At 43.7% G+C, this 23862-nt stretch overlaps 1 protein-coding gene across 1 annotated transcript in view; it reads right to left on the bottom strand.

The window, feature by feature from the left end:
• The window catches only part of LOC144772019 (N-acetylated-alpha-linked acidic dipeptidase 2-like), a 283318-nt gene that overhangs the window by 95283 nt on the left and 164173 nt on the right, over positions 1 to 23862 (bottom strand). The window contains exon 9 of the mRNA XM_078656233.1: positions 19506 to 19569. Within this exon, the coding sequence (XP_078512359.1) occupies positions 19506 to 19569 (64 nt within the window). The remainder of the gene's footprint in view (positions 1 to 19505; positions 19570 to 23862) is intronic.

Raw genomic sequence — 23862 nt, forward strand, 5'->3', positions numbered from 1 at the left:
CTTTGGCTGCACTTGTTTGTTTACAGCGCCGCTTTCAGTGATTTCGGGGCCGCTTAGAGTAGATTTCTTTACTTGCCTTCACAGAGAGACACTAGGACACCTCTCCACCAGCAACATTAAAGCTGAAATTTTCTAAGTGTGTAGCTCTAGGGTGGGGGAGGAAAGCGCTCACGCTGTTGCCAGGCAGGAGCTGCCGTTAACCGGGTGTAGGCTTTCCTGTTTTCAGTTTCTATTTTTGGTCAATTCTGGTGTTTTTTTTATCCTTGTTTTCAAGTGATTTCAATACCTTATCAGTGCTTTCACATTTTCGCATCTTTAAAAACGACAGAAACAGTGTTTTTACAGTTTTTATGGAACGTTTTCCTTTTATTATTGCTTGCTTTCTGCACTGATAGCGCATGCTATATAGACAATGTAAATATAGTGTATATGAGGTTGAAATAGATTTTTGCTAATTAAACTTATTTTAGTACACCATACAATACTTCTTCAGTGAATCTTTGGTCATGTGTGCTCGCTCTTTCCTTCCCATGTAAAACTTCTGTGAAAAGGCCCTCTCAACATTGGCACTTGAGATGGGCATCGCTAAAACAGCCAGTACACAATTTGTTAACTCTGATCACTAACATAGCTTTCCGTGCTAATACTGGTTCACTAAGAAAATTGTGATCTCAGGGTAGGTTCTGCAACATTTGCGCTGAGCTGGAAGCTTATGCCCTCATAGTAATCGAAGCGTTCAAAAATGAAGCAACACTTTTGGAACTACGGAGGAAATTCTCCTTTATGGAAGGGATCTAGAACAGAGAACCACAGTGAGGTTCATTGACTTCAAATGCCATTGGTGAGGAAGGGACATTTCTATGAATCATTGCAAGTTATTTCTCATACATTGTACAATAAAAGTTCCTGAATTGCTTTTCACCATTGCCTTGCTTACCAAGTGGCAAGCACTCTAACATGGAACATGTTTCAGTGCCAAAGTCACTAAAGGTGTCGACCAGCCTACTCTCAAGGAGATGTTTCACATCTACGCCAATTATGCTGAACCCTTGGCAGACAAGGGTGTTCTCAGACTTTTTTTTAATCATGTCCACTACAGCAGTTATGTTTTCCTGTAAAAATCTAAGAATGCAGAAGAGTTTACTTTGTTTCACATCACTATCAATATGTGACCAAAGATCCTCACATTTCTTGCCTTTGGCATCATCACTAAGCAAAGAATTAATTCTGTAAATGGTTGCCACATGGATAATATAGCATTCATAGCCCCTTTGACTGAGAACCATAAGCTAAGGGACACAGTTGTGAGGACTCTTTCTTTGATGCCACACAAAGCACAAAATTATAAATATTTGCATTTTAGCTCCTGTGCATAAGAAAACAGTGCGCCAGAATGGACTAAAAAGTAAATCTCGTACTTCATTAACTCTGAAGGTTGTAAAGATGCTTTCAGCATACCATCTAATAAGTGGCAAGGATCTCTTACAGGGAAGCACTTCAGCTCAGGTATCAATTTTGACAGGTCACCACACAACTTTCTCATATACGTAGCTGAATCATTGCAAATACAAAAAATATCACTCAAATCTTCTTTGTTGAACTTTCAAGAAACGTTTTTGCAGAGCATTCCAAGTGACACTGCGTTCCTTGTTTTCCAAAAGTCTGCTGTCATGTTTTCACCACTATCCCAGATGGTTGGTGATAGTGCTCTTTTCACATATACTTGTCACTATATCTTACATTGAATGTTTAAAGTCTGAGGTGTTGGACATTCACCTACTATCAATACTTACTCAGTAGAAAATGGGAGCTGATGTATTAAGGGTTTTAAATGTGATGACACATATTCAGAAAGATTCTTATGAAACCAGCCATTTTCCCTATCAGTGAAAGAATTAAACGCAGCCAAAATATCAACAGTTAAATTAATTAAACAAGGCCTAAAACATGCTTCTAAAACCTACATCTTTAGACCAAAGAACACAAAACTGAAAAAAACAATAGGAAGAAGAAACAATATTTTAGTGGTATCCCTAAACAACAAAACTCAAGCAGAATAATGTTAGCCCAGACTTTCCTACTGCTAGCTTGTATAACATAGTTACATTGTATTGGCCCCTTCCGTAAGAAACAAAATGACCATCACTCTCTATTTCCTTTCTTTGAATGGCATTTAGTTTGGGGTTGTGCAGGTGTTTTTTCAGTGTTTATATGTTTTCACTGGTGAGGGCTATTTATCTTTCAGTGGGGTTTATCAGTTATTATAGGTTTAAACCTAAAACCGGACAGTCTAACCATGTGAGATGCTGCGGATGCTGTTGCAATGTGAGGGCGGGCGCCGGCACCTTCGGGGTGTGGGTGTATCGGGCGCACCTCGCTTTGTTCCCTTCCCCTCTCAGTGCGAGCAGCCCTGTTCTTCCGCAGACTCTGCTCGGTGGATTTGCTCAAATAAAGGGCCCCTTTATTTGACGCTAATGTTTTGCCATCTGCCTCCCTAATTTGATTTCCATCATCTGCCCTGCTCGCTCGCTACCATTCAAACCCAAGCGGCGACCCCTGGGTACGCTTCCTTCTGTCTGAGACACGCCCCTGGCGCTTCCTGGTACAGATGCTTTTCCCAGACTCTCCTTATGCAGCCCGATGCGGCACCTCCATGGCAGGTCTGGCAAAACTCGAGCCTCATGCTATCCTGGAACTGAGGAGACAAACTAACATTACCAATAGGCAGGGCTTTTAGTGGGATGAAAAAACTGGGGGGTCTCTCAAAGGGGCATTGCCAATGTAATTAAGGGCGTGGCTTAAAACACATAAGCTAAAAATCTGTGCTTAGCATAGTGTGCCACCCGACTTGTATTTTGCTGTTTCTGTCATTGAATCCAGATATTGTAATACAATAAGTAACATCATACCAACAACAAGGCAAGACTATTGGCTTTGTCAATGGTTGTTAGTTGCATAAGATAAATAAGCAGCAACTATGGCTTGTTGTATATACAATTGAAACAGCGTCCACTTAAAGCCCTGCTTGACACCACGACCATGTTGCTGCTCCTGAGTTTCAAAAAGAGAAGTGAAATCCAGAGAGAAAATGACTCTCTTTAAAGGATTCCCCTTCCCATACAACGCTCACCTGGCATGACATCATGCCGTAACTTCTCCACTAGAGAGAAGTGAGTAGTGTGAACACGTGCACATCTGCTGTGCTTGCTGCCTGTGCCAGGGCACAAAACAGAGCCTCATAGAGACCCGTTTTGAGGCCCCTTTAAAACAAGCATTGGCATAGCCAATAGGTCTCGCTTTTTGGACCTTATAAGTATTTAGTTGTGCAGCACAATATCATTGGTGCAACAACATCAACTGTTGCATGGCTAAACACTTATAAGGTCCTAAAGGTGAGACCTATTGGCTATGCCAATGCTTGTTAAAGAAAGGATTGGTGACTATACCTCAACCTTGCTGCTCTATGAAGTGGGTCAGTGTGCAGCAGAGTGCAGAATCCAACACCTTATAACAAGTAACCCTGGGCGTAGTTTGCATAGTCGCGCTATGCTACACTATGCGAAGTGCAGTTTTAACTATGTTGCGCTACGCGTAGCTACGCGAACTCCGTAGTGCGTTAGGGAAATGCTGTTCGCAAAAATTGCAGTGCCGGATGCTTGTCTGCACTGTGCAATCATTGTGAACGGCATAATGCACAGTGCAAGCGTTCGTTTTCTGCTGCTCGAGTAGATTTGTACTCGAGCGGCAGCTTTCTCAATGCGGACTGGTAGTTTCTCATCGATAGCGGTCGCGAACATACGCAACCACTCGCAATGAGAAACCTGACCTCCCCACGTTGAGAATCTCACCGGGAGGTTATTGTCCACGCTCGCGATCAGCAACTTGATGTTGCCGATTGCGAACGAGGAAAATGTCTCGCCGGGATGTTGATTTTGGTAGCTTGCGGTCGCCAACTTGACGTGGAGGACCGCAAGCGAGCAAAAAATGCCAGCTACGCTACGCGTTTTTGCACTGTGCTACGTGCAATTCGTGTAGTGCGTAGTTGCGCTCGCTCCGCAAACTCTGCGAGCGTAGCATCGTTTTTGACCCAGGCCTAATAACAAGCTGCCTCCTCCTTTAAAGACATGGCATAACTACACTCTGCAAGTGTAACAGTGAAACAATAGTGCATGACTCAGAACGGTTATTTTCCAATGTGACGGTGGTGAGTGACAAAGATAGAGAAAGGTTTCAATACAGACCATTATTCCTGGAAAAGAGAGCACACTCCCCTCCATTATGTGGAAAGATAACAGATGAGCGAGCCCGGTGGCTAGCACATGTTCATGAAGGAGGACTTCCAGAACACTTGGCTATTGGGGTGATAATCCTACAGATTATCCAGCTTGACAACACAGAGATTTTTAGAAAGTGGAATAAATTAGTAGTAGGTATAATTCCTACACATTACTGCTACTTTCCAATGACTGGAATGGAGTGTTGCCCCCTACACGCGTGTACTCAAGAGATCGTGGTGTACCCCAATATATTACATCATCACTGCTGCAAGATGGGCAACAAAAAGAACACTCTGAAACTAACTCTTAAGCCAGGGATCAAGTGCGTCATAAATTCCTGACTTGCTTAACCCCTTCAATTCTCATGACGGAATGGTTCCGTCATGAGCATCAGTGCTCCTGTGCTCATGACGGAACCATTCCGTCATGAGAACAGGGGCACTGAATCCCTCTGCTGCAGACAGCAGAGGTATTACCCTTTTTTTTTATTGGCCTCAGGAGGCTGGGGGAGAGCTTCCCCAACTTCCAGAGGCCAATTTACATTTTCATTGCAATGCCGTTCGCGCGTGTGGCGCGCTGAAGTCATTGCAATGAAAAAGAAACTGAAATGAGCCAAGAGGCTCATTTCAGTTTCACTTTCTACGTGCTCAGGGGGCTATCTGAGCACGTAGAAAGTCAGGAGAGGTATCGTTGGAAAGGGGATAATCTCCCTAGTGGATCTCTGCTTGGGGATCACCCCAGGAGGTCGATCCCCAAGCAGGGATCCACCCACTATGCACCACAGAGGAGGTGCTGTCCCTTGGGCAAGGGCCTTTGCTCCCCCATATTATTTTGGGCATATTTAATCTTTCTGCCCACTTCCCCCCCTGGTGTGGCATATGGGGCATTACCCCCACTTTTCCCCTGGGGGGCAAAAAGCCCACTAGATACCAAGGATTATTGTTTACATGTTATTTAGGGGTGGGGGCTGCCCAATATGGGCCTGCAAATGCCCCCACCCCCCGGCCATAAAAACAGTCTTTCTGCCCCCCCGGAGGGGCAGAAAGCCCACCAGATACCAGGGATTGTTTTGAAAATTATAATTAGGGGTGGGGGCTGCCCAATATGGGCATGGCCATGCCCCACCCCTCCCCCCACAAAACCCCAATCTTTCTGCCTCCCCTCCCCCCGGGGTGGCAGAAAGCCCACTAGAAACCAAGGATTTATTTTATTATGTAAATTTGGGATGGGGGCTGCCCATTATGGGCACACCCAAGCCCCCAACCCCCCTGCACAATAACAGTCTTTATGTCCCCCCTGTGTACAGATGGGGCGGTAGCCCCAATATGCCCCTCCGGGGGGGCAGAAAGCCCACTAGATACCAGGGTTTTTTTACGATTAATTTACAGGTGGGGGTTGCCAAAGATGGGCATGCCAATGCCCCCCACCACAAAATTCCAGTCTTTCTGTCCCCTGAAACCAGGGATTTATTTTATTATGTAAATTAGGGATGGGGGCTGCCCAATATGGGCTTGCCCAGGCCCCCAACCCCCCCTGCACAATAACAGTCTTTATGCCCCCCTGGGTACAGATGGGGGCACAAGGGATTATTTTATTTATAGGCCTGGGGTGGGGATTGCCCAGAATGGGCATGCAATACCCCAACCCTACCCCCCCAAAGAAAGTATAGACGTGCTGCCCCTCCAGGAGGAATATGGGGGCAATAGCCCCTGACCTGCCCCGGGGGGGGGCAGAAAGCCCACTAAGCGCCAGGGATTTTTTTTTTATATAGGTAGGGTTGGGGGTTGCTGAGAATGGGCATGTCAAGGCCCCCACACCCCAGAAAAATGATACAGTCTTTCTGCCCCCCCCCCAGAGGCAGATGGGGCAATAGCTCCTTATCTGCCCCCCCAGGCGGCCGCGCATGTGCATTTGGATGGAAGAAGTCAGCGCGAAAGCGAAGAGGGAGCCCCGGGACGCCGCGGACCAGGCAAGTGCCTTTAATTTACTTTTACAGTATTTTTTACCTGAAATTAGGTATGTAGAAGAGGGCGGGAGGGAGGCGGGTGGCGGGCAACTTCGCTCCATCCACGGAGCGTGCTTAGTGTTGCCTACTACGCCTACTTTGCAAAGTGCAAAGTAGGCAACACTACGTACACTCCGTGGGCGGAGCGTAGCATTGCGCCGAGGGTTACTTTGATAAGACCTGTAGAAAGAACTGGCAGCCATAAACAGGAAAGGATGCTTGCATTCTCTGAGGCCAGGTTACAAGAATTGCAACTCCTAAGCTTTCAGGGCGCTGGGGCAATATCTGCGACACATAAGAGAGATATCACAGCCTTGGGTTTGGTGGACACTTGGCGATATAAATCGCTGGACACACAAGACTATATATTTTTCTCCCACGTCCACCGCTGGTACTCACGCATCTATTTTTCTATCACACTCACTTATTCGGTCCCTTGAGTCGGCGTGTATATCTGATAGCTCTATCTCAGACCACATACACCTCAAGATGACCCTGAAAGGTGCCAACGTGGTGAACTGCCCCCACCCCGCTGGCAGCTCCGTCCCACATCCTAAGCGACCCGGTCAATGTCAAAGAGATCCAGCGAGAGAATCAAGCCTACTTTGAGGTGAATGCCCTACCTGATTTTGCTGGGCATACCTTGTGGGACACTTTTAAGGCATGAGATCAATAGGTTTGTGCGGCACACTTTATAATCTGAATAATCCAATGGTCAATCAATCAATCAAGAATTTGTAGAGCGCACTACTTACCCGTGAGGGTCTCAAGGCGCTGGAGGAAAAATGGGGGGGGCGCTACTGGTCGAACAGCCAAGTCTTGAGTAGCCTCCTGAAGGTCAGCAGGTCTTGGGTCTGTCGTAGGCTGAGTGGGAGGGTGTTCCAGGTCTTGGCGGCGAGGTGGGAGAAGGATCTGCCGCCGGTGGTTGTTCTTCAGATGCGAGGGACGGTAGCGAGGTCGGTGGAACGGAGCTGGAGGCTGGGGATGTAGAAGAAGAGTCGTATGTTGAGCTAGGCTGGGACGGTCTTGTGGAGTGCCTTCTGTGCATGGATGAGGAGCTTGAAGGAAATCCTCTTGTTGACGGGGAGCCAGTGCAGGTTTCTCAGGTGGGTGGTGATGTGGCTGTGGCGTGGTACGTAAGAATCAGGCGTGCAGTGGCGTTTCGAATGCGTTGCAGTCGTTTGATGAGCTTGGCCGGGGCTCCCGCGTAGAGGGCGTTTCCATTGTCGAGTCTGCTACTGACGAGGGCCTGGGTGACTGTTCTTCTTGTATCTGTCGGGATCCACCAGTAGATCTTGCGGACCATGCAGAGGGTGTTGAAGCAGGAGGAGGAGACTGCGTTGACTTGCTTGGTCATGGAGAGTGCTGAACTCCCAGGTTGCGTGCATGGTCGGTGGGTGTCAGGGCTGCTCCCAGTGCCGTAGGCCACCAGGAGTCCTCCCAGGCTGAAGGGTTGGAGCCGAGGATGAGGACCTCCGTCTTGTCCTTGTTCAGCTTCAGTCGGCTGATCTTCATCCAGTCGGCGACGGCCTTCATTCTTTGGAGGTTGGATTTGGCGGTGAGGGGGTCCTTAGTGAGGGAGAGGATCAGTTGAGTGTCGTCAGCGTAGGAGATTATGTTGAGGTCGTGCTGTCGGGCGACTTGTGCGAGCGGGCCATGTAGATGTTGAATAGTGTCGAGTGTGGTCATTTGAAAAAATAAACTGGTTAATCACGGTTGGGTGCTGTTGTGTATCTTCCTCTAACCAAAGGGAGTCAAATGAGATTTAAATTAATGGTAGTGCTGTTTCAACTCTTCATTCTTTCGTGGAGGTTGGATTTGGCGGTGAGGGGGTCCTTAGTGAGGGAGAGGATCAGTTGAGTGTCGTCAGCGTAGAAGATTATGTTGAGATCGTGCTGTCGGGCGACTTGTGTGAGCGGGCCATGTAGATGTTGAATAGTGTCGGATGTGGTCATTTGAAAAATAAACTGGTTAATCACGGTTGGGTGCTGATGTGTATCTTCCTCTGACCAAAGGGAGTCAAATGATATTTAAATTAATGGTAGTGCTGTTTCAACTAAAACAGTGTCCCCATAAAGCACTCCACTGGGGTAAAACCCCCTGTTCTTTTGAAAGTAAACAAACTCAAACGATTTTCTTTATATTCTTCACATTTATTTTAAACCATGTTAAGCCACAATGGTATTCAAGGATATCATCTTCACAAGTTCTGTTGTTTATAAATTCCAAAATTGTCGTTTAGATACATAAATCCGACTTGCTTAGGATCCTGATATAGGATTAATGCTCCCAATGCATTTCGGGACCAAGCCCTTCATCACGGGGACGTTCTGTGAAGTAAATTAAATTGTGATTCAAGGGGATCGTAGCCTCCACGAGTTAACAAAGTCAATGAATTACATGCACACAAACAGAAGCTAACTGAATTTCTCAAAGGAGCAATTCACGGCATGTTAATAAATCCTTCAAGTGAACCAGGGTGCAACAAACGATATAGATGTCATTGCACAGAATGTAAATGAAAACATAAGTGTCCTGAGAAATGGTGAGTCCGGCGCGTTATGTGCATTTTGTGGAAAAAAAGGGTGAAACTCTCAATCATGCGTTAAAAAGAAAAGTGCGACAGTGACACATTAACACAACTTAAGAAGAACGGTGATATGAACAGGTGTACAAGTGAAGCCAACCATGCGATTTTTAAAACGCATCAAGCGTTTATAGAGTGTAAGACAAATAAACCAAGAGGGGCTGCCCATAAAATATAAAGACGCAGTGCTCAAGTGTACTGTGAAAACTTACGCCAAAAAATTAAGTGGTCCTTTACGGTATGTAGCGAGTGGAAAGCATTCTGCATAAATAATCCATTTCAAGATGAGCTCTAGGCGATAAGATGAAATTAAAATCAGTAACCGCCATTAGAAGGAAAAGTGATGGTGTCACCAGCTCGTTGCAAGGTAAATTCTTACCGGGTGATATACACGATAACTCGAACGGCGTGCTTCAAGCTTAGTTGGAGACCGCGTACCGGTCCAAGTGTCTATAGACTTACGCCCGCAAAACGCAGAAGTTAAACACAGAAACCGTCGCCATCTTGAGTTGGGAAGCATTCAATATGATTCCAAACTTCATTGTGGACTTGGTGGCCATCTTGTAATGATGACTACCAATATATTAACACAAAAAGGTGTGTGAAAAATGAAAAGTGCACGATGGGTGAAATACGATAAAAGGGACGAAAACATGTGGAATCATCACCGATGTGTTAACACAAGAAAAAAGCGTTGGTGAAAAATGAAAAGTGGGTGAAATGCGATAAAAAGGGATGAATACATGTAGAATCATCACGAATATAACAGAGTAACACAAACATAAGTGTAAAAAATATTTAGTAACAACTGACTGTGGGTCATTGTTTCTAAAGCATTTGTTCTTCGTTAACAAAAACATTATGAATAAAAATTATGAATGAAAACCACTTTACAGATAACAACTGAAGTATAAGCGTTCATTAAGACCCTTCGGGTAGCAAGCGTCCAATATTTTTATCCAGTACAATTCACGCTGTAGCAATTTCTTCCTGTTATCAATGCCTTCCTTCACAGGGATGACTTCCAAGACCAAAAATCGCAATTGACTCACATTGTGCTTGTGTGTGGTAAAATGGGCAGCAACTGGTGATTTTTCAACATGATTTCTTATGGTACTTCTATGTTCGGTTAATCGTGTTTTCATTTTCTCTTCAGTTTTCCCACGTAAATAGGCCCGCACAGGGACTTTAGAAGATAGATCAAATTCTTAGAATCACACATAGCTGTAGTGAATAACCTGATCGGAGCACCCATGGTGGGATGAGTCATTGTAGTACCTCTGATAATATTATTGCAATGTCCGCAATTCAAACAGGGTAAAGTTCCTTTATATGTGATACCTTTCGGTTGAGGTGCTGTGTTAAGAAATTCTTTGAGATTTCTACTGAGTTGGTATGTGAACAGTGGTAGATTATCAAAAATACCTTTTAAGTCAGTTTCATTGCATATCATTGGCCAATGTTTAAGCATGATTTTCTTGATTTGGTAACTTCTTGTTGAGAACTTCGATAAAAACACAGATCTATTATTGATTTTTCTCTTTTTTGTAAAGTTAGTAGATCTTTACGTTCAGCTTTATCTGCTCTTTCAGCTGCTGATGCTAAGATTTGAACTGGGTATTTTCTCTCTTCAAACTTGGTTATGATCTTATTCTTATTCAATTCATACAATTCTGGCTTGAAAGAAATTATTTTTGCTCTCAGTAATTGTGAATATGGAAAGTGTCTCTTAAGGGCCATCTGGTGCCAATTATTAAAGGGCAAGGTGTTGTTCCTATCTGTACTTTTGGTGAACACGTCAGTTTCAATCTAATTGCCATGTCGAGTGATGAGTACATCAAGGTGTGTGATTTTTCCGTGCTCGTGCAGTAGGTGAATTTAATATGATCATTATTGTTGATGTAATCAATGAATTCCAATAATTCATCCGGTAAACCTTTCCACATGAGGAAAATGTAATCCATGTAATGCCAGTATTTTAAGATTAGATAGAATGTTATCGTTTTCGAACCTGTACATGAACAAATGTGCTTAGCTGGGGGCTACGCAATTGCCCCTTTGAAGTACCGGACAGTTTAAGGTAGAACTCATCGTTCCATCTAAAGTAGCTATGGTATAAAGTGAATTGGAGAAGCTCCAGTAAAAAGATTTTCAAATCTTCTTTGATATCATGATTTATTAAAAACGATTCAATTGCTTCCATGCCTCTGTTATGTGGAATTGACGTGAATAGTAAACAAACATCAATAGTGCATAATGTGATTATGCTTTCTTCTTCCAGTATGGCTTTGTGTATTCTGTTCAAAAAGTCTGTGGTGTCACGTACATATGTTGTCATCTGTTTTATGATTGGTTGCAAGTGTCTGTCTAGATATTTGCCAGTAGGTTCGTGGATGGAGTTTTTTGTTGAAACAATAGGATGGAATGGTGGTTTGTGTAGGTCTTTGTGCACCTTCAGCAACATGTATAGGTACGGACTCTTGGGGTAATCCTGAATCAAATATTTCTTGTCTTTCTCAGTAATCAACCCATTATTACAAGCCTTGTTAATAATTTCTTTGAGCATTTTCAAGAATTCCTCAGTTGGGTTGGTGGGTAATTTCATATACAAATACATGTCATGAACATGGTCATCAACACTTTGATTGTAAAATGAAGAGTCCAGAATGACAAGAGCACCACCCTTATCAGCTTTGCAACAACGGATGTCTTGATTGTTAGAGATTTGGGTAAGGGCTTGGCTCCTGGCCCGTCGGCTCCGCACCCAAATCTCCCATGCCCATATCTCCAAGATTAAGAATGGAGAAGGTATGTGGGCCACCTCAAAAACTGACAAACGAAGGGCCTCCACTCATTCTACTCTACCTTATATAGTCAAGGCGATACATCCCAGGGAGACGTTGGCCCCTTTCTCGCCTCTTGCCCATGGGCGCCTCTGAGACCTTATCCATGCACAAAGTTTGGAGGCCCGATCACACTGTCTGAAGTACACCGGGCATTGAAGGACCTACCAGTAGGCAAATCCCCGTGCCCAGAATGCCTTATGGTCTCCTTATACTGCTTGTTTCTACCCCAAATACAGGACCACCTCCTTAATCTTTTTAACTCCATCTCCTACGACACTAGTCTTACAGCCACGATGACCATAGCCGAAATAGTTCTTATACCGAAGCCAGGGAAGAATTTATCATTTTGCGCATCTTACTGCCCCATCTCCCTCCTAAACACAGATGCCAAGATTTATACCGGTCTGATAGACCCGGACCAGGTCATGTTTATATGCCAGAGCCAGAGAGCGGATAACATCCGGCGCATAGCGCACTTGGTAGAGAAAGTCCAGCAGCTGGACATCCCGGCTTGTCTACTCTCCCTAGACGCTGAGAAAGCTTTTGATAGGGTGGACTGGACATTCCTCTGAGCGGTCTTGCAAAGGATCAGGCTTGGGCCAATCATGGTCTCCTGGATAACGGCACCCTAAGTTGCCCCCACCAAGCAGATCTGGGTTAATGGGCTTCTTTCTCCCCCGTACACATCTGCTGAGGTACCCGACAAGGCTGCCCGCTTTCCCCCCTACTCTTCGCTCTGGCAGTGGAGCCCCTGTGCAATAGCTATCTGTCGGTCACCTAATATCAAAGGTATCCCGTTTGGCAGTGATGAACATAAGGTTGTGCTATTTGCAGATGACCTTCTACTTACCTAGGGAATCTAACTGCACTGGTTTCTCTTCTCCATGCGTACAAACAGATATCGGGCCTCAAGATTAACACTGCTAAATCACAGGTGCTGAACCTATCACTCTCTCTCCACAGGAAGTCCTTGAATTTCAATCACACACCACGTTTCAATGGACGAACCACCCGATCCTGTACCTAGGCCTTGATGTGACCTTCACACTGGCCTCCTGGGCCAAAGCTAATTGGCTGGAGTGCCGGCGCTCTGTCCTGAAAGATGTGAGGTGCTAGAAACGACTACCTATGTCGTGGCTGGTCGTCTCAACGCAGTAAAGATGTCCTTATTACCGAAAATCTTGTACCTATTTCAAACTCTCCCTACGCATATTCCCCAAACAGCCATTATAAGCCTCCAGAGAGATATGAACTCCTTCATTTGGGGAAAGGAACAACCAAAGTTCTCCAATAACGTACTCATGCCTCCAATAGATCGGGGAGGACTTGCCTGTCCCAACCTCCACCTTTACTATTAGGCGTCACACCTTCGCTATACCTCGGAGAGGGTGGTTTACGAAAGCGGAATACACTGGTTTCATATGGATCATGCGGTGGTGTGCAGACCTCTCTGGGACTCAGCCTGGCTTCCAAAGCAGTCACAACCTTTTGTGCCTCAATAGCCACCCCCATGAGAACAGTTCTAGACATATGGGACAAAATTGTGGTTCCCAAAGGCCTCACTTCCTTCCCCTCTCCCAGCACCCCATTGGCCCAAAACCCAAACTTTCCTCCGGCTTTACTACCCCACTCCTTCCTAGCCTGGGGAGAGGGGGAGTGCTGCACGATCCGTTATCTCTTCGAGGTTTAAACCTTTAAGACCTTTGATCAATGCAAAAAAGACTTCCACCTCTCTGACACGACAGGACTGCAATAACAATATTACCAGCTCTAACATTGGTTACTCGCACCCACTAACATACAAGGAGCAACACGCCCGCTCACTTCATTTGAGACACTGGTGCAGTCTTTTGATGGCTCGTGGTGGACTGATCTCACGTACATACCAGGTCCTACATACCAGGTCCTACAACAGTCCCCTCTCATGCCCACGCACCCCTACCAAACACAACAGCATTTAGAGACCTCAGGTACTATTTCCACGGAACAATGGGAACAACTTTGGCATGACATTCTTAGGACCTACAGAAGCATCTCTCAGTGCACAACTGCCTATAAAGTAATGACCCGCTGGTATTACACACCGGTACGGTTACATAAAATGTTCCCCAACTCCTCACCCTTGTGCTGGCGCTGTAACTCCGCAACGGGCTCCTTCATCCATATCCAGTGGTCTTGCCCACTTTTAACTCTCTTTTGGAAGGAGATATTGAGCCACATCAAAGACACAGTGGGGTTCCCCATACCAAACACACCTCTGGTATGGGAAACAAACCCTTGCCCTTCTTTGGAAAAAGCCCTCGACCCTACCCGTGCCGCTGTGGTTCACTCGCCTCTGGCACACTATGGCAATGGAGCATTTAACTTGCCATATCATACACCCCAAAATGAAATTCATGCATTCTTGGCAACCATTGCTAGAACATCTTTTCAAACTAGAACATTCTTGCTTCACCCCCCCTACTTCTGCGCCCTTCTGCATTTTGAAGAGTCACTGTTACCGCACGAGCTGAACTCTAACAGTGAAGCAGCCTACTCTATTACAGGTGTGCAACTCCCTACCCTCTCCTCTTCCCCCTGCCACTACTGCCCCAATCCCTAAACCTCTCTTCACGCCCCCCATTGTATTTGGCCAAGCTTCAAGTTGTGACTCCCCTTGGCCCCCTCTCCCTCTTCCCACCCTCCCTCATCTTTCCTCGTTGTCTTGTTTTACTATATCAAAGTAGTTCTCTGTCTTTATACCGCAGCCCCCACTCGTTCAGGTTGCGTGATCAAACTGTATGTTTTCCACTGTGAAATGTACCTATGCTCTTCTATAAATATCTAATAAAACTGATTTTTGAATAAGAAAACGTTCCACGGCAGAAAAATGCGAGGAAACACTTGTTGTCGCCTTAACATATGTAATAAAAAAATATATACCCTTGGGATTTTCCAGGTGCGTGTTTCAGTTGCCCGATTGCTGCTTTTCGTTTGGACTAAGACTCTGGGGCACTTCACACTATGTTTAAAACTCCTGGTTAAGTGCTGACAGCTTTGACTGGTATGGAAACTGAAAGAGATGAAATGTAAACTATTTGACTAGGATCACACCAATTGAAACCCAAGTTTAAGACACGTCTTTGTGGACGGACAAAAGTCAGTCAGTGTCAGGCTGGGGCCCCTTATAGACCAGTACTTCTAAGAAAGCCTGGTCTTTTGGTTCACAGGGCCATACATACCATTACAGGTATGTTATATTCAGACATGACCATTTTTCAGATAGATAGAACAAACGATAGAGATGCAAACAACCAATAAACACCCTGATGCACACATGCATGCACACACACATACACACATGGACATGCACTACTCAGAGAGGACCATTAGCACATGTAGGTAGACACAGACATGCTTGCTCAGGTACACACACCCACAGGCAGAAAGAACACATACAGATGCATAGCTTCCGATGCCCTCTTACAGAATGCACTGTGTTTATCACAGTGCAGTTGTAAGTGCAACAGTACACTCCTATGGGAAAATGACAGCGGCCCCAAAACAACTGCCTGTTGCCCAGAGCCTCATCCTATTTGCTGCATTGGGACAGCACTCACCTTTTTTGCGAAATAAAGACAAACACAACGCCGCTGGCACTGGAGTGTAACGAATTGAAGGTTTGAGGCCTGAGGTGTGCAAGATAGACTTTGTTAGGAGTGGCACACCATATGGGATGTTTAAGCCTTCAAATCCAGCAAGAACTGCTAATCATTCGCGGACGAGGTGCCCTCAAGCCTAACACCACTTACTTTTTCTTTTTCATGCCATTAAGAACCTGAGATGGCGGTCAAAGTGCATTGTAACAAGCAGCGACGAGGAGGATTTAGGAGGGGCTAGGGACGACCTGGGAAGGGTGGGGGGTTGGGCAAGCATTGTAGTGGGAGTGGTTTCTGGAGACCGGTGAAAGTGGAGCGCTGGGGCAGGAACAACCTACCGAATGCAATGGAGCTCAAAGCAGAGCGACTGAAAGAAAAAAAAAGTCCCTGGAAAAAGAAACCCATAAAGACGAAATCATAAATATCCTGAAAGTTAGGCACTGCACCGTGGTAGGATACAAAGGACAACAAGACAGGACAAAGAAGAATGATTAACTACTAAAGGGGAAGCCTTTTTGGAAGACAATCCAAATTACCAATAAAAAGCCAATGGGTGGGCTGTAAGCCCATACAGTGAATACAGCACGTCTTGAAGGACAGCACACTCGCGTTGCCTAGGCAAGACCTAAAAAAAGACCACTGGCTCATCTTCATTATACATGATCTCTATAAAACTGTTTTTCAGTTGTGGGATCCTTATCATTGTAAATAATTCTATTCTAGCTAAACAGATCTTTCTAATGTCATGGAAATTAGATGAAGTAAACCCAATATATAATTAAAAGGGCTTTAGGTGTGATCAGAAAAATGATCACCTTCCTTCCTTGCAGGGTTGTTTATTAAAATTGATTCAGAAATTCAGTCTAAATCAGGTTGAGGCCTGGTATGAGAAAAATGAAATTATGCCCCTCCCCCTCCCAAATCCAAGCAGGATTTAAGAGACGAGCAGAAACTCTAGAACAAATAGGTATCCTGAATCTGATCACCAAATACGATCTTGAGTAAAGGATGAATTATATAGTATTTGTGGCTCTAAAACATGCATTTAATTCAGTATGGTACCATTTACTTTGGGTGGCTTGCTTTATGAAGATATGGGCCCCCCATGAGTGGATATTCTCAGAATAGGTCGCCCAGAGCATGGGGTCTACTGGGGAATTATTGGACAGTTTTCTTGTACATATTAGATAGAAAAGCATGCACGCACCAGCTGGTAAATTAACATCTTAATGGTTTGGAATCTCACCTTTGAATGTGATTGCTATGTATAAATGCACTCGTATTCTTTGTTTTAGTTTATTTAAATGCTTCTTGAGCATTGTTCACCCAGCTTGTTCCCAAGTAGGAATGGATTCAAATTATACTTGAACAAACTTTTTTGGCAATGCATCTGGTTTTACTTCTAGTGCATGCAAGTGCCAGAAATCTGCTCAATTGTTTGCCAAGACCTTGGCAAAGACTGCAAGAAACTTCCCTTGTCATTTGTGGCTTTTGCCCAGGACATTTATGTACATTATAAGTGCATCCTAGAGAAATTCTTTAATCATGTATATGTTCATCAATAGAGTAACCTAGGTGTTAAGGGAGGGACCAACATGTAAAACAAGCAAGATCACAGTCTATCCAATGCCTGAGATACATTAGGTTTAACTTTTTGTAAAAAAATGTAAATCAACTTTGGAACACACCAGATAATTAGCATAAAAATGTATTTGAATTTGAAAAGTAGAAATAATGGCTATAGGTAATGTAAACTCTGGAAGATAAGCATCATGTAGCACTATGTTACTTAAACGCATTGCAAGCTGAAAAAATAACTATCTCTTAGGATGTCTCTCAAAGAATACATTTTTTAATCCCATCAAACCAAGTATTGGCAGTTGCTCTACATCAGAAGTTTTAGACCTTGAATTTGTACTGTGCATGAAGCACATATGACACTATTTCGCATCTTTTGTTCCTCTGTCCAATGTATTTGAAACCTAGGGAGCAGTTGTTAAAATTCCTCCTTGGAAAATTAATTTAAAATCCATCAAAGATGGTATGTAATGATCCAAGGTGACTGCAGAATGTAATGTCCAGCCAAGTAAAACAATCTGAATTATGAGTGCAGCGCGCCTGATCCATCATAGATATATTTCTTTAGGGAGACTTAGTTAGTAATATCAGTATCTGAATTATTATTCTGGAACAAATTAATTTAGGATTGATAGACTCCTTATTATATGCAACAAGAATTGGCAAGGCGAATGGGTCCAGTGTTGCCTGCTAGCCTTTTGACTTTGTTAATACACGATTTTTGAAAAAAGTTGTTTGGGGGAAGTTGACATCATTCTAAAAAAAAAAAAGTGGCAACAAGGAAAATATTTTTAGTTTTCAGTAAGCTCACACTGGCAAAGTAGTCCCTTCGCACCGAAGGAGCCTGTTTGTGCTACTCATGAATCCAATGGCATAATGTTTTCACTCACAGTGAAGTCAGTCAATGGCTGATGTGAGCAGACCAACTCACGCTAGTGCTGTGGTGGGCGGAAGGAAAGTGTGAATGACACAAACAGACGAATAAGTGAAGAGGACTGGCTGAAACGCCCTATAAGTAAAAATAATATACATGTAATTTGAGTAAAATCAAAGGGGTCTTGGTTAACACCTGACCTAATGAAAGGACTTTACAAGTTAGCACAGGATTCAGTGACATTCCTACAGATTTCCGCCTACAGCCCTAATCTTCTGTATGATCTTGGCACTCCTCAGTGATTTGTGACATTTTAATGCCATAATTAAGGATGTTCGGCCACATGCATCAATGTTGCCGTTTGCGAATCCTTAATTGTGAAAATTAAGGAATCGCAATTAGGATTCGCAAACGCCAATGCATGATTAATTCGCATTTTTTTTAGCGATTCGGTAATTTTCCTTAATTGCGATTCACAATTTGCGAATCGCAATTAAGGAAAACCCTTCCCATTGATTCCTATGGGTCAAGAGGCCCATAGGAATCAATGGGAAGGCATTTACAATTTGCGATTTTCAATTTGCGAATCGCAAATTGAAAATGCAATTTTAAGGGTGCGGGGGGGTCCAAAGAACCCCTCCCTGCACCCCTGAAATTAAACTTAAGTTCAATTTACACACACACATGTCCCAAGGACATGTGTGTGTGTAACACGCAACTTTCAAAAATGCATTTTTGTGCATATTTGAAGGTTTTTGGTAAATTAGCACGAGGTTCAAACTTATGCTAATTTACCCCTTCCAAATTGCTAATTCGCAATTTAAAAATGATCATGCATTGCATTTCAGAAATCTGAAATTGCGATTTCTGAAATGCAATCGCAATTTTAGAAATCGCAACATGATTGCCATTCCTAAAATTGCGAAATACGTGATGCATTCCACTTTTGATAATTGCATTCGCAAACGGCCGAAAATTGCGATTTGCACCGTTTGCGAATGCAATTATTGTTGATGCATGTGCCCGTTAAGTCTTTTACGGCCACATGCATCAATGTTGCCGTTTGCGAATCCTTAATTGCGAAAATTAAGGAATCGCAATTAAGGATTCGCAAACGGCAATGCATGATTAATTCGCATTTTTTTTTAGCGATTCGGTAATTTTCCTTAATTGTGATTCACAATTTGCGAATCGCAATTAAGGAAAACCCTTCCCATTGATTCCTATGGGCCAAGAGGCCCATAGAAATCAATGGGAAGGCATTTACAATTTGCGATTTTCAATTTACGAATCGCAAATTGAAAATGCAATTGCAAGGGTGCGGGGGGGTCCAAAGAACCTGATTGCCATTCCTAAAATTGCGAAATACATGATGCATTCCACTTTTGATAATTACATTCGCAAACGGCCGAAAATTGCGATTTGCACCGTTTGCGAATGCAATTATTGTTGATACATGTGCCCGTTAATCCCATGTAAAAAGCAAAATGTTATACGCAAAAGAAAACAGTTACATCACGTTCTGAAGAAAAAAAAAGTAATATATTTGAAACCCCAAATAGTTCATGTTAAATAGAGGGTAAGTTGCTGGACGCAATGACTATTAACCAAGTTAGTTTTTATCTTAGGAGAACATCATCACTTCACAACACACTTTAAGAATTAAATGTCTATGGTGTTCTGATCATAGTTGTTAGTACCTTCTATAGAAAGGTCACTGTCGATGTAAGCAACTCCTCGATCCTGGAGGACTTTTGCTTTTTCCTGTTAATAAAAACAAGTTTAACATTTTTAGCACAAAATAACTGTTATGGTTTGATGTTTTTGCCATGAAAAGGTAAACATTAATTAGAACATTGGAATGTTGGGAGCTAGGTTGAAAAAAATGGAGTGAAATGGGCTTTTAATGGCCGGTAGAAGCCTGGTGTAGCAACATTCCAATGATGTCCTTCACAGCTCCTGCTGAGAACAAAGGCCTCCAAGAGACCGAGGGGATTTCAACCCCCTCAGGCCTTTGCTTTACAAATTAGAACATTCTGCTGTCTCGGGCAGAATGTTAAATGGCATTAGAGCCCTCTGTAGCAGGCTCTACTGGCCATTAAATGCCCGCTCCCTTGTTAAAGGCCCTCGCCTTAAGGATACATTATAACATAAGAATGTTGGGAGCTTCATTGAAGACAATGGAGTGGCTCAGGGACAATGATGACTGGTATAAGCCTTCTGCTCCAACATTTCAGTGTTTGTCTTTCTGTTTCCCCCTTTTAATTTAGAATATTCCACTGTTAACGAGTGGAATGTTCGAATAGTCTTCCAGCTGTTCTGCCTCAGGCTATAACAGCTGTTATTGCCCAATCGTTATAGGCCCTTGCCTGTGCCTATAACTCTGTGTGGAGAAGGAGGAGAAGGAAACATCCACGTAACATTCCATCATCTTTGCGTTCTATGTTCAGACATAACATCTGTTACGTCTGAACATCACACTCTGGTTTAATACCTTTTTTTTTGTTTAAAGAGCTTTATTGAAGTAAATAGGAACAAAGGTACAACATTACAACAATGATTATAGGAAATTTACAAAAGATAGTATACAATATGTATGTCCATAGTAAAATGAAAAACTGATATAATTACTATTGTCAAAAAGCAAAAAGAACAACTAGGAACAGTAATACAGAATTAGGTACCTTTGTAAATAAGCATTTTACATTTCATAAATAAAGAGAGAACATAAAAAGAGAGAAGAAAAGAAAGAGAAAGAAATCAACATCCATACCAAATATACTTAATAAGAAAGTCCGATAACGGGCACTATAAAAGTTCAGAAAACAAAGTGATAATATAATATCTTAACATGATGAATATAAAAAGAATAAATCACAATACTCATGGCGGCTGAAAAACAAAAGTACTGTCTTTGTTATGCATTACAGGTGAGGATAAATAGTTGGTGAGTGGAGACCAAAGGGTTTCCTTTCGGAGAAGTTGGTGAGAGGTAATGGCAGAAGCTCTATCCAGCCTATGATGATAACAGAGCCCTTTAACGACTTGTACAGCCCTCAGCCACAGCATATAAGGCTATATAATAAAAGCCCTCACCCTTGTTATAGGTCTTTGCCAATGGCTCAGACATATCACTCGTTTTTGCGGTCTTTTAAGAACCGTTATAGTCTTCGGCAGAAGGCTGTATTGCTTAAGCACGTGTTTAACATGACATATGTGGATGAGATATTTGGATTCGTGCTCAAGTGACAGATGGTATACATTTCAGGCACAAACATATCTGTATTTTTTGCCTGGTGAACTACTTCGTACTATAGTAGGGTGGGAAGAGATACAGAGAAACAATACACAAAATGCATGCAAAGATAAGTTAAATGATTTTCTTAACGGAACTGAAACATTTTCAACGAATAGATAGCATGATTCGTTCTTAGGTTATTTACATCATTCTCACAAACTAAATTCCAAGAGGCAAGATAAAAGAATAAAGACAGTTATTGTATAATATATAATTTCCTCACCTAAAACACTATTAGCATTTTCGATAACATTGTTATTTGTATTATACAAACCCGGATGCAGCTGCAACTTCATAACACTCCCTAAACCCACAATGTTAACAAAAACTGGATATTTCGGGCTGTTTATCGGTCATTAAGCCTTGGTTTCTTATTTCATTAGCCATAGGAACTCCGCTTCCTTCGTGCGATTACTTACAAACTAAATAAAACAGACTACTACCCTGGTGCACTTACTCTATCTAGTGAAAGGCAAGTACTGTCTCTGCCCAATAGATGGTGATAGAAAGCAGTAAAGAAAATGAAAAGCTTTGCCCAAGCACTTCCATCAAGAAGTTTGAATGATAATCACGAAAGACCCTGCAGACACCGTCGATAAAACCAATGAATTAGAATCTATTAATAATGAGTCGATCTCAGGCAATCGGGAGAGTATTAATTTGCCACTTCTCCGTAGAATGCAAGAGCATGACATATTAACTTAAATCACATATTTAGCTGCACAGTTTTTGAGGGGCAAGTTTCACAGCACAATTGTTGCACTGACCGTAAGTAACCTCGGTAATTTCAGAATGAATAGCCAGCTTTGTAGGGGCGGGGTGCTCTGGACTTTGGCTGAAGGGGCAGAAGCAGACTGGAGAAACTCAACTTGCAGAAACAGCAGCAAGGCCCTTGTGTGTCTCCATTGCAGAACTTCCCAAGCGTGCACAGGGATTCCCCTTAGCTTTGGCACAAAGCCTGATGTCTCAGGTGTTTGCACGCGATTTGCAGGCCGGCGACTGCCTGGATACCGCTATTCCTTTCCATGCAAGGCCGGACTTAGACATAAATTAGGACTTGGCACAGAAGTAAACAAAAACAAGCACTGGCATAGCCAATAGGTCTCGCCTTTGGGACCTTGTAAGTGGATAGCTATGCAGCACATTATCCTGGGTGCTGTGCCACCAGGGATTGAAAAGTTATACAATTGCTGCACACTGTTTACCCTTCATAAGTAGCAGCTATATGGCGACTTTCTGCCTTGCATGTGGTCCGTCGCTCTGTCTCTAGAGGTCAATGCAGTGGAGGTGCTTCCTAATTGTTTCGAGGGGGGATGCATGGGGCTTAAACTTTTTCCAAACACCATACCCGTGTGATTGTGATCTCGGTGGGTGTTTTCCAAATACTAGGCCCTTTCTCTAGGTCGATTCTGTGAATAGGTTGTAGTTGGCCAATCTGAGCTGATAGTAATTTCCCGACTGGGTGGAAGTGACCAAAGCAGTCATCATATTGCGTGGTGCCACATGGAAGGGGTGCCCAGCGTGAATTTGTGAGTGGTCTTACCACCTTCTGTTAAAACTGTGCGGACACTTTGTCGGTGAGGTGCTGTGGTGAAACCTGGTGATGCATGTCATTGAGCTAGCCTGTGAGTTTGGTGGTTGGTTTTTTACCATGGTGTGACGGATCCTTTTGTGTGCCCCTTCTCCCCACACACAGTTGTCCCTCACTATGGAATCGGCCCCTCCTCCTGCATTCTTCGCTTTGTGTTAGTTCGTGGCCCAGTATTCAGAAGAATTAGTAACAATCACTTTTTAACAAACTGCAGGTTTTCTTACGTATTTTGGCTTGGAGGCAGCCCATGGTGCACTGTGGCACAGCTGACATCAGAGGATGTCCAGTGACTCACTCGCCCTGTGGCGTCATGTGACTGAAATGTGATCCACTTGGAGTATCACACGGTCCACTGACGTGCAAGAGGACAGTTGTGCAACTTTCGGCAAGCCTGCTGTGCTCCACACATGCGAACCGGGTACTTAAAACAACAGTATCCATGCCGGCTCTTAACGGAGCTGCATACCTCAGTGTATCACAGGCCTGTCTGCTCTAAAGAACTCCCTGCTGTTCAGCACTGTGCGTCACACACAGCTCTGCCAGTGCTCCTCGAGTCTGACCTACAGCACCCCATTACTCCAGTGACCGGGACCACCAACCGCTCTGGGACGTAAGTTGGGCTCGAAGCAAGCGCCCCTTAACCACCCATTGTTGCTGAGCTCTCAAAGGGCATGCAGCTTCAGAGAGCTGATCAAGCCAATGACGCGTTGTGTTTATCTGGACAGTTTCTGAGACGCTGAGATAAGTGTGGATGCGCACGACCGGGCAGTTTTCGAGACGCTGGTTTAGACAGGGGGGTGTGTTTGTGTATACGGTCAGCAGTTTTTTGATGCCCTTGGTTGGCGAGACATCGTCATATATGTGTTGTCCCAGGACGCCTCCCTGTATTCCGGCAAAAAAAGTCACAAGCTGTTGTAACCGGAGGAGATAACGCTGTATTCCGTCTGATCAACAGATTTCCAAATCTGGTGGATTTCTAAACCTTAATAAAGGAACTTGCGAAGGGTGTCTAAAGTGGTACTGGAATAAAAATGTAGGTGTCTCAGCCTGCCCGTGGCAGGAAGTAGATGGCTCGTGCCAGCTGTCAGAAGAGGTGATTTTTGGAGTGAGGGGGATTTAGCAATTGGAATGAGTAGACTGCCAGTGAACACACAAGGCTCCCTCCTAT

Source organism: Lissotriton helveticus, chromosome 8, assembly GCF_964261635.1.
Source record: "Lissotriton helveticus chromosome 8, aLisHel1.1, whole genome shotgun sequence".
Lineage (NCBI taxonomy): Eukaryota > Metazoa > Chordata > Amphibia > Caudata > Salamandridae > Lissotriton > Lissotriton helveticus.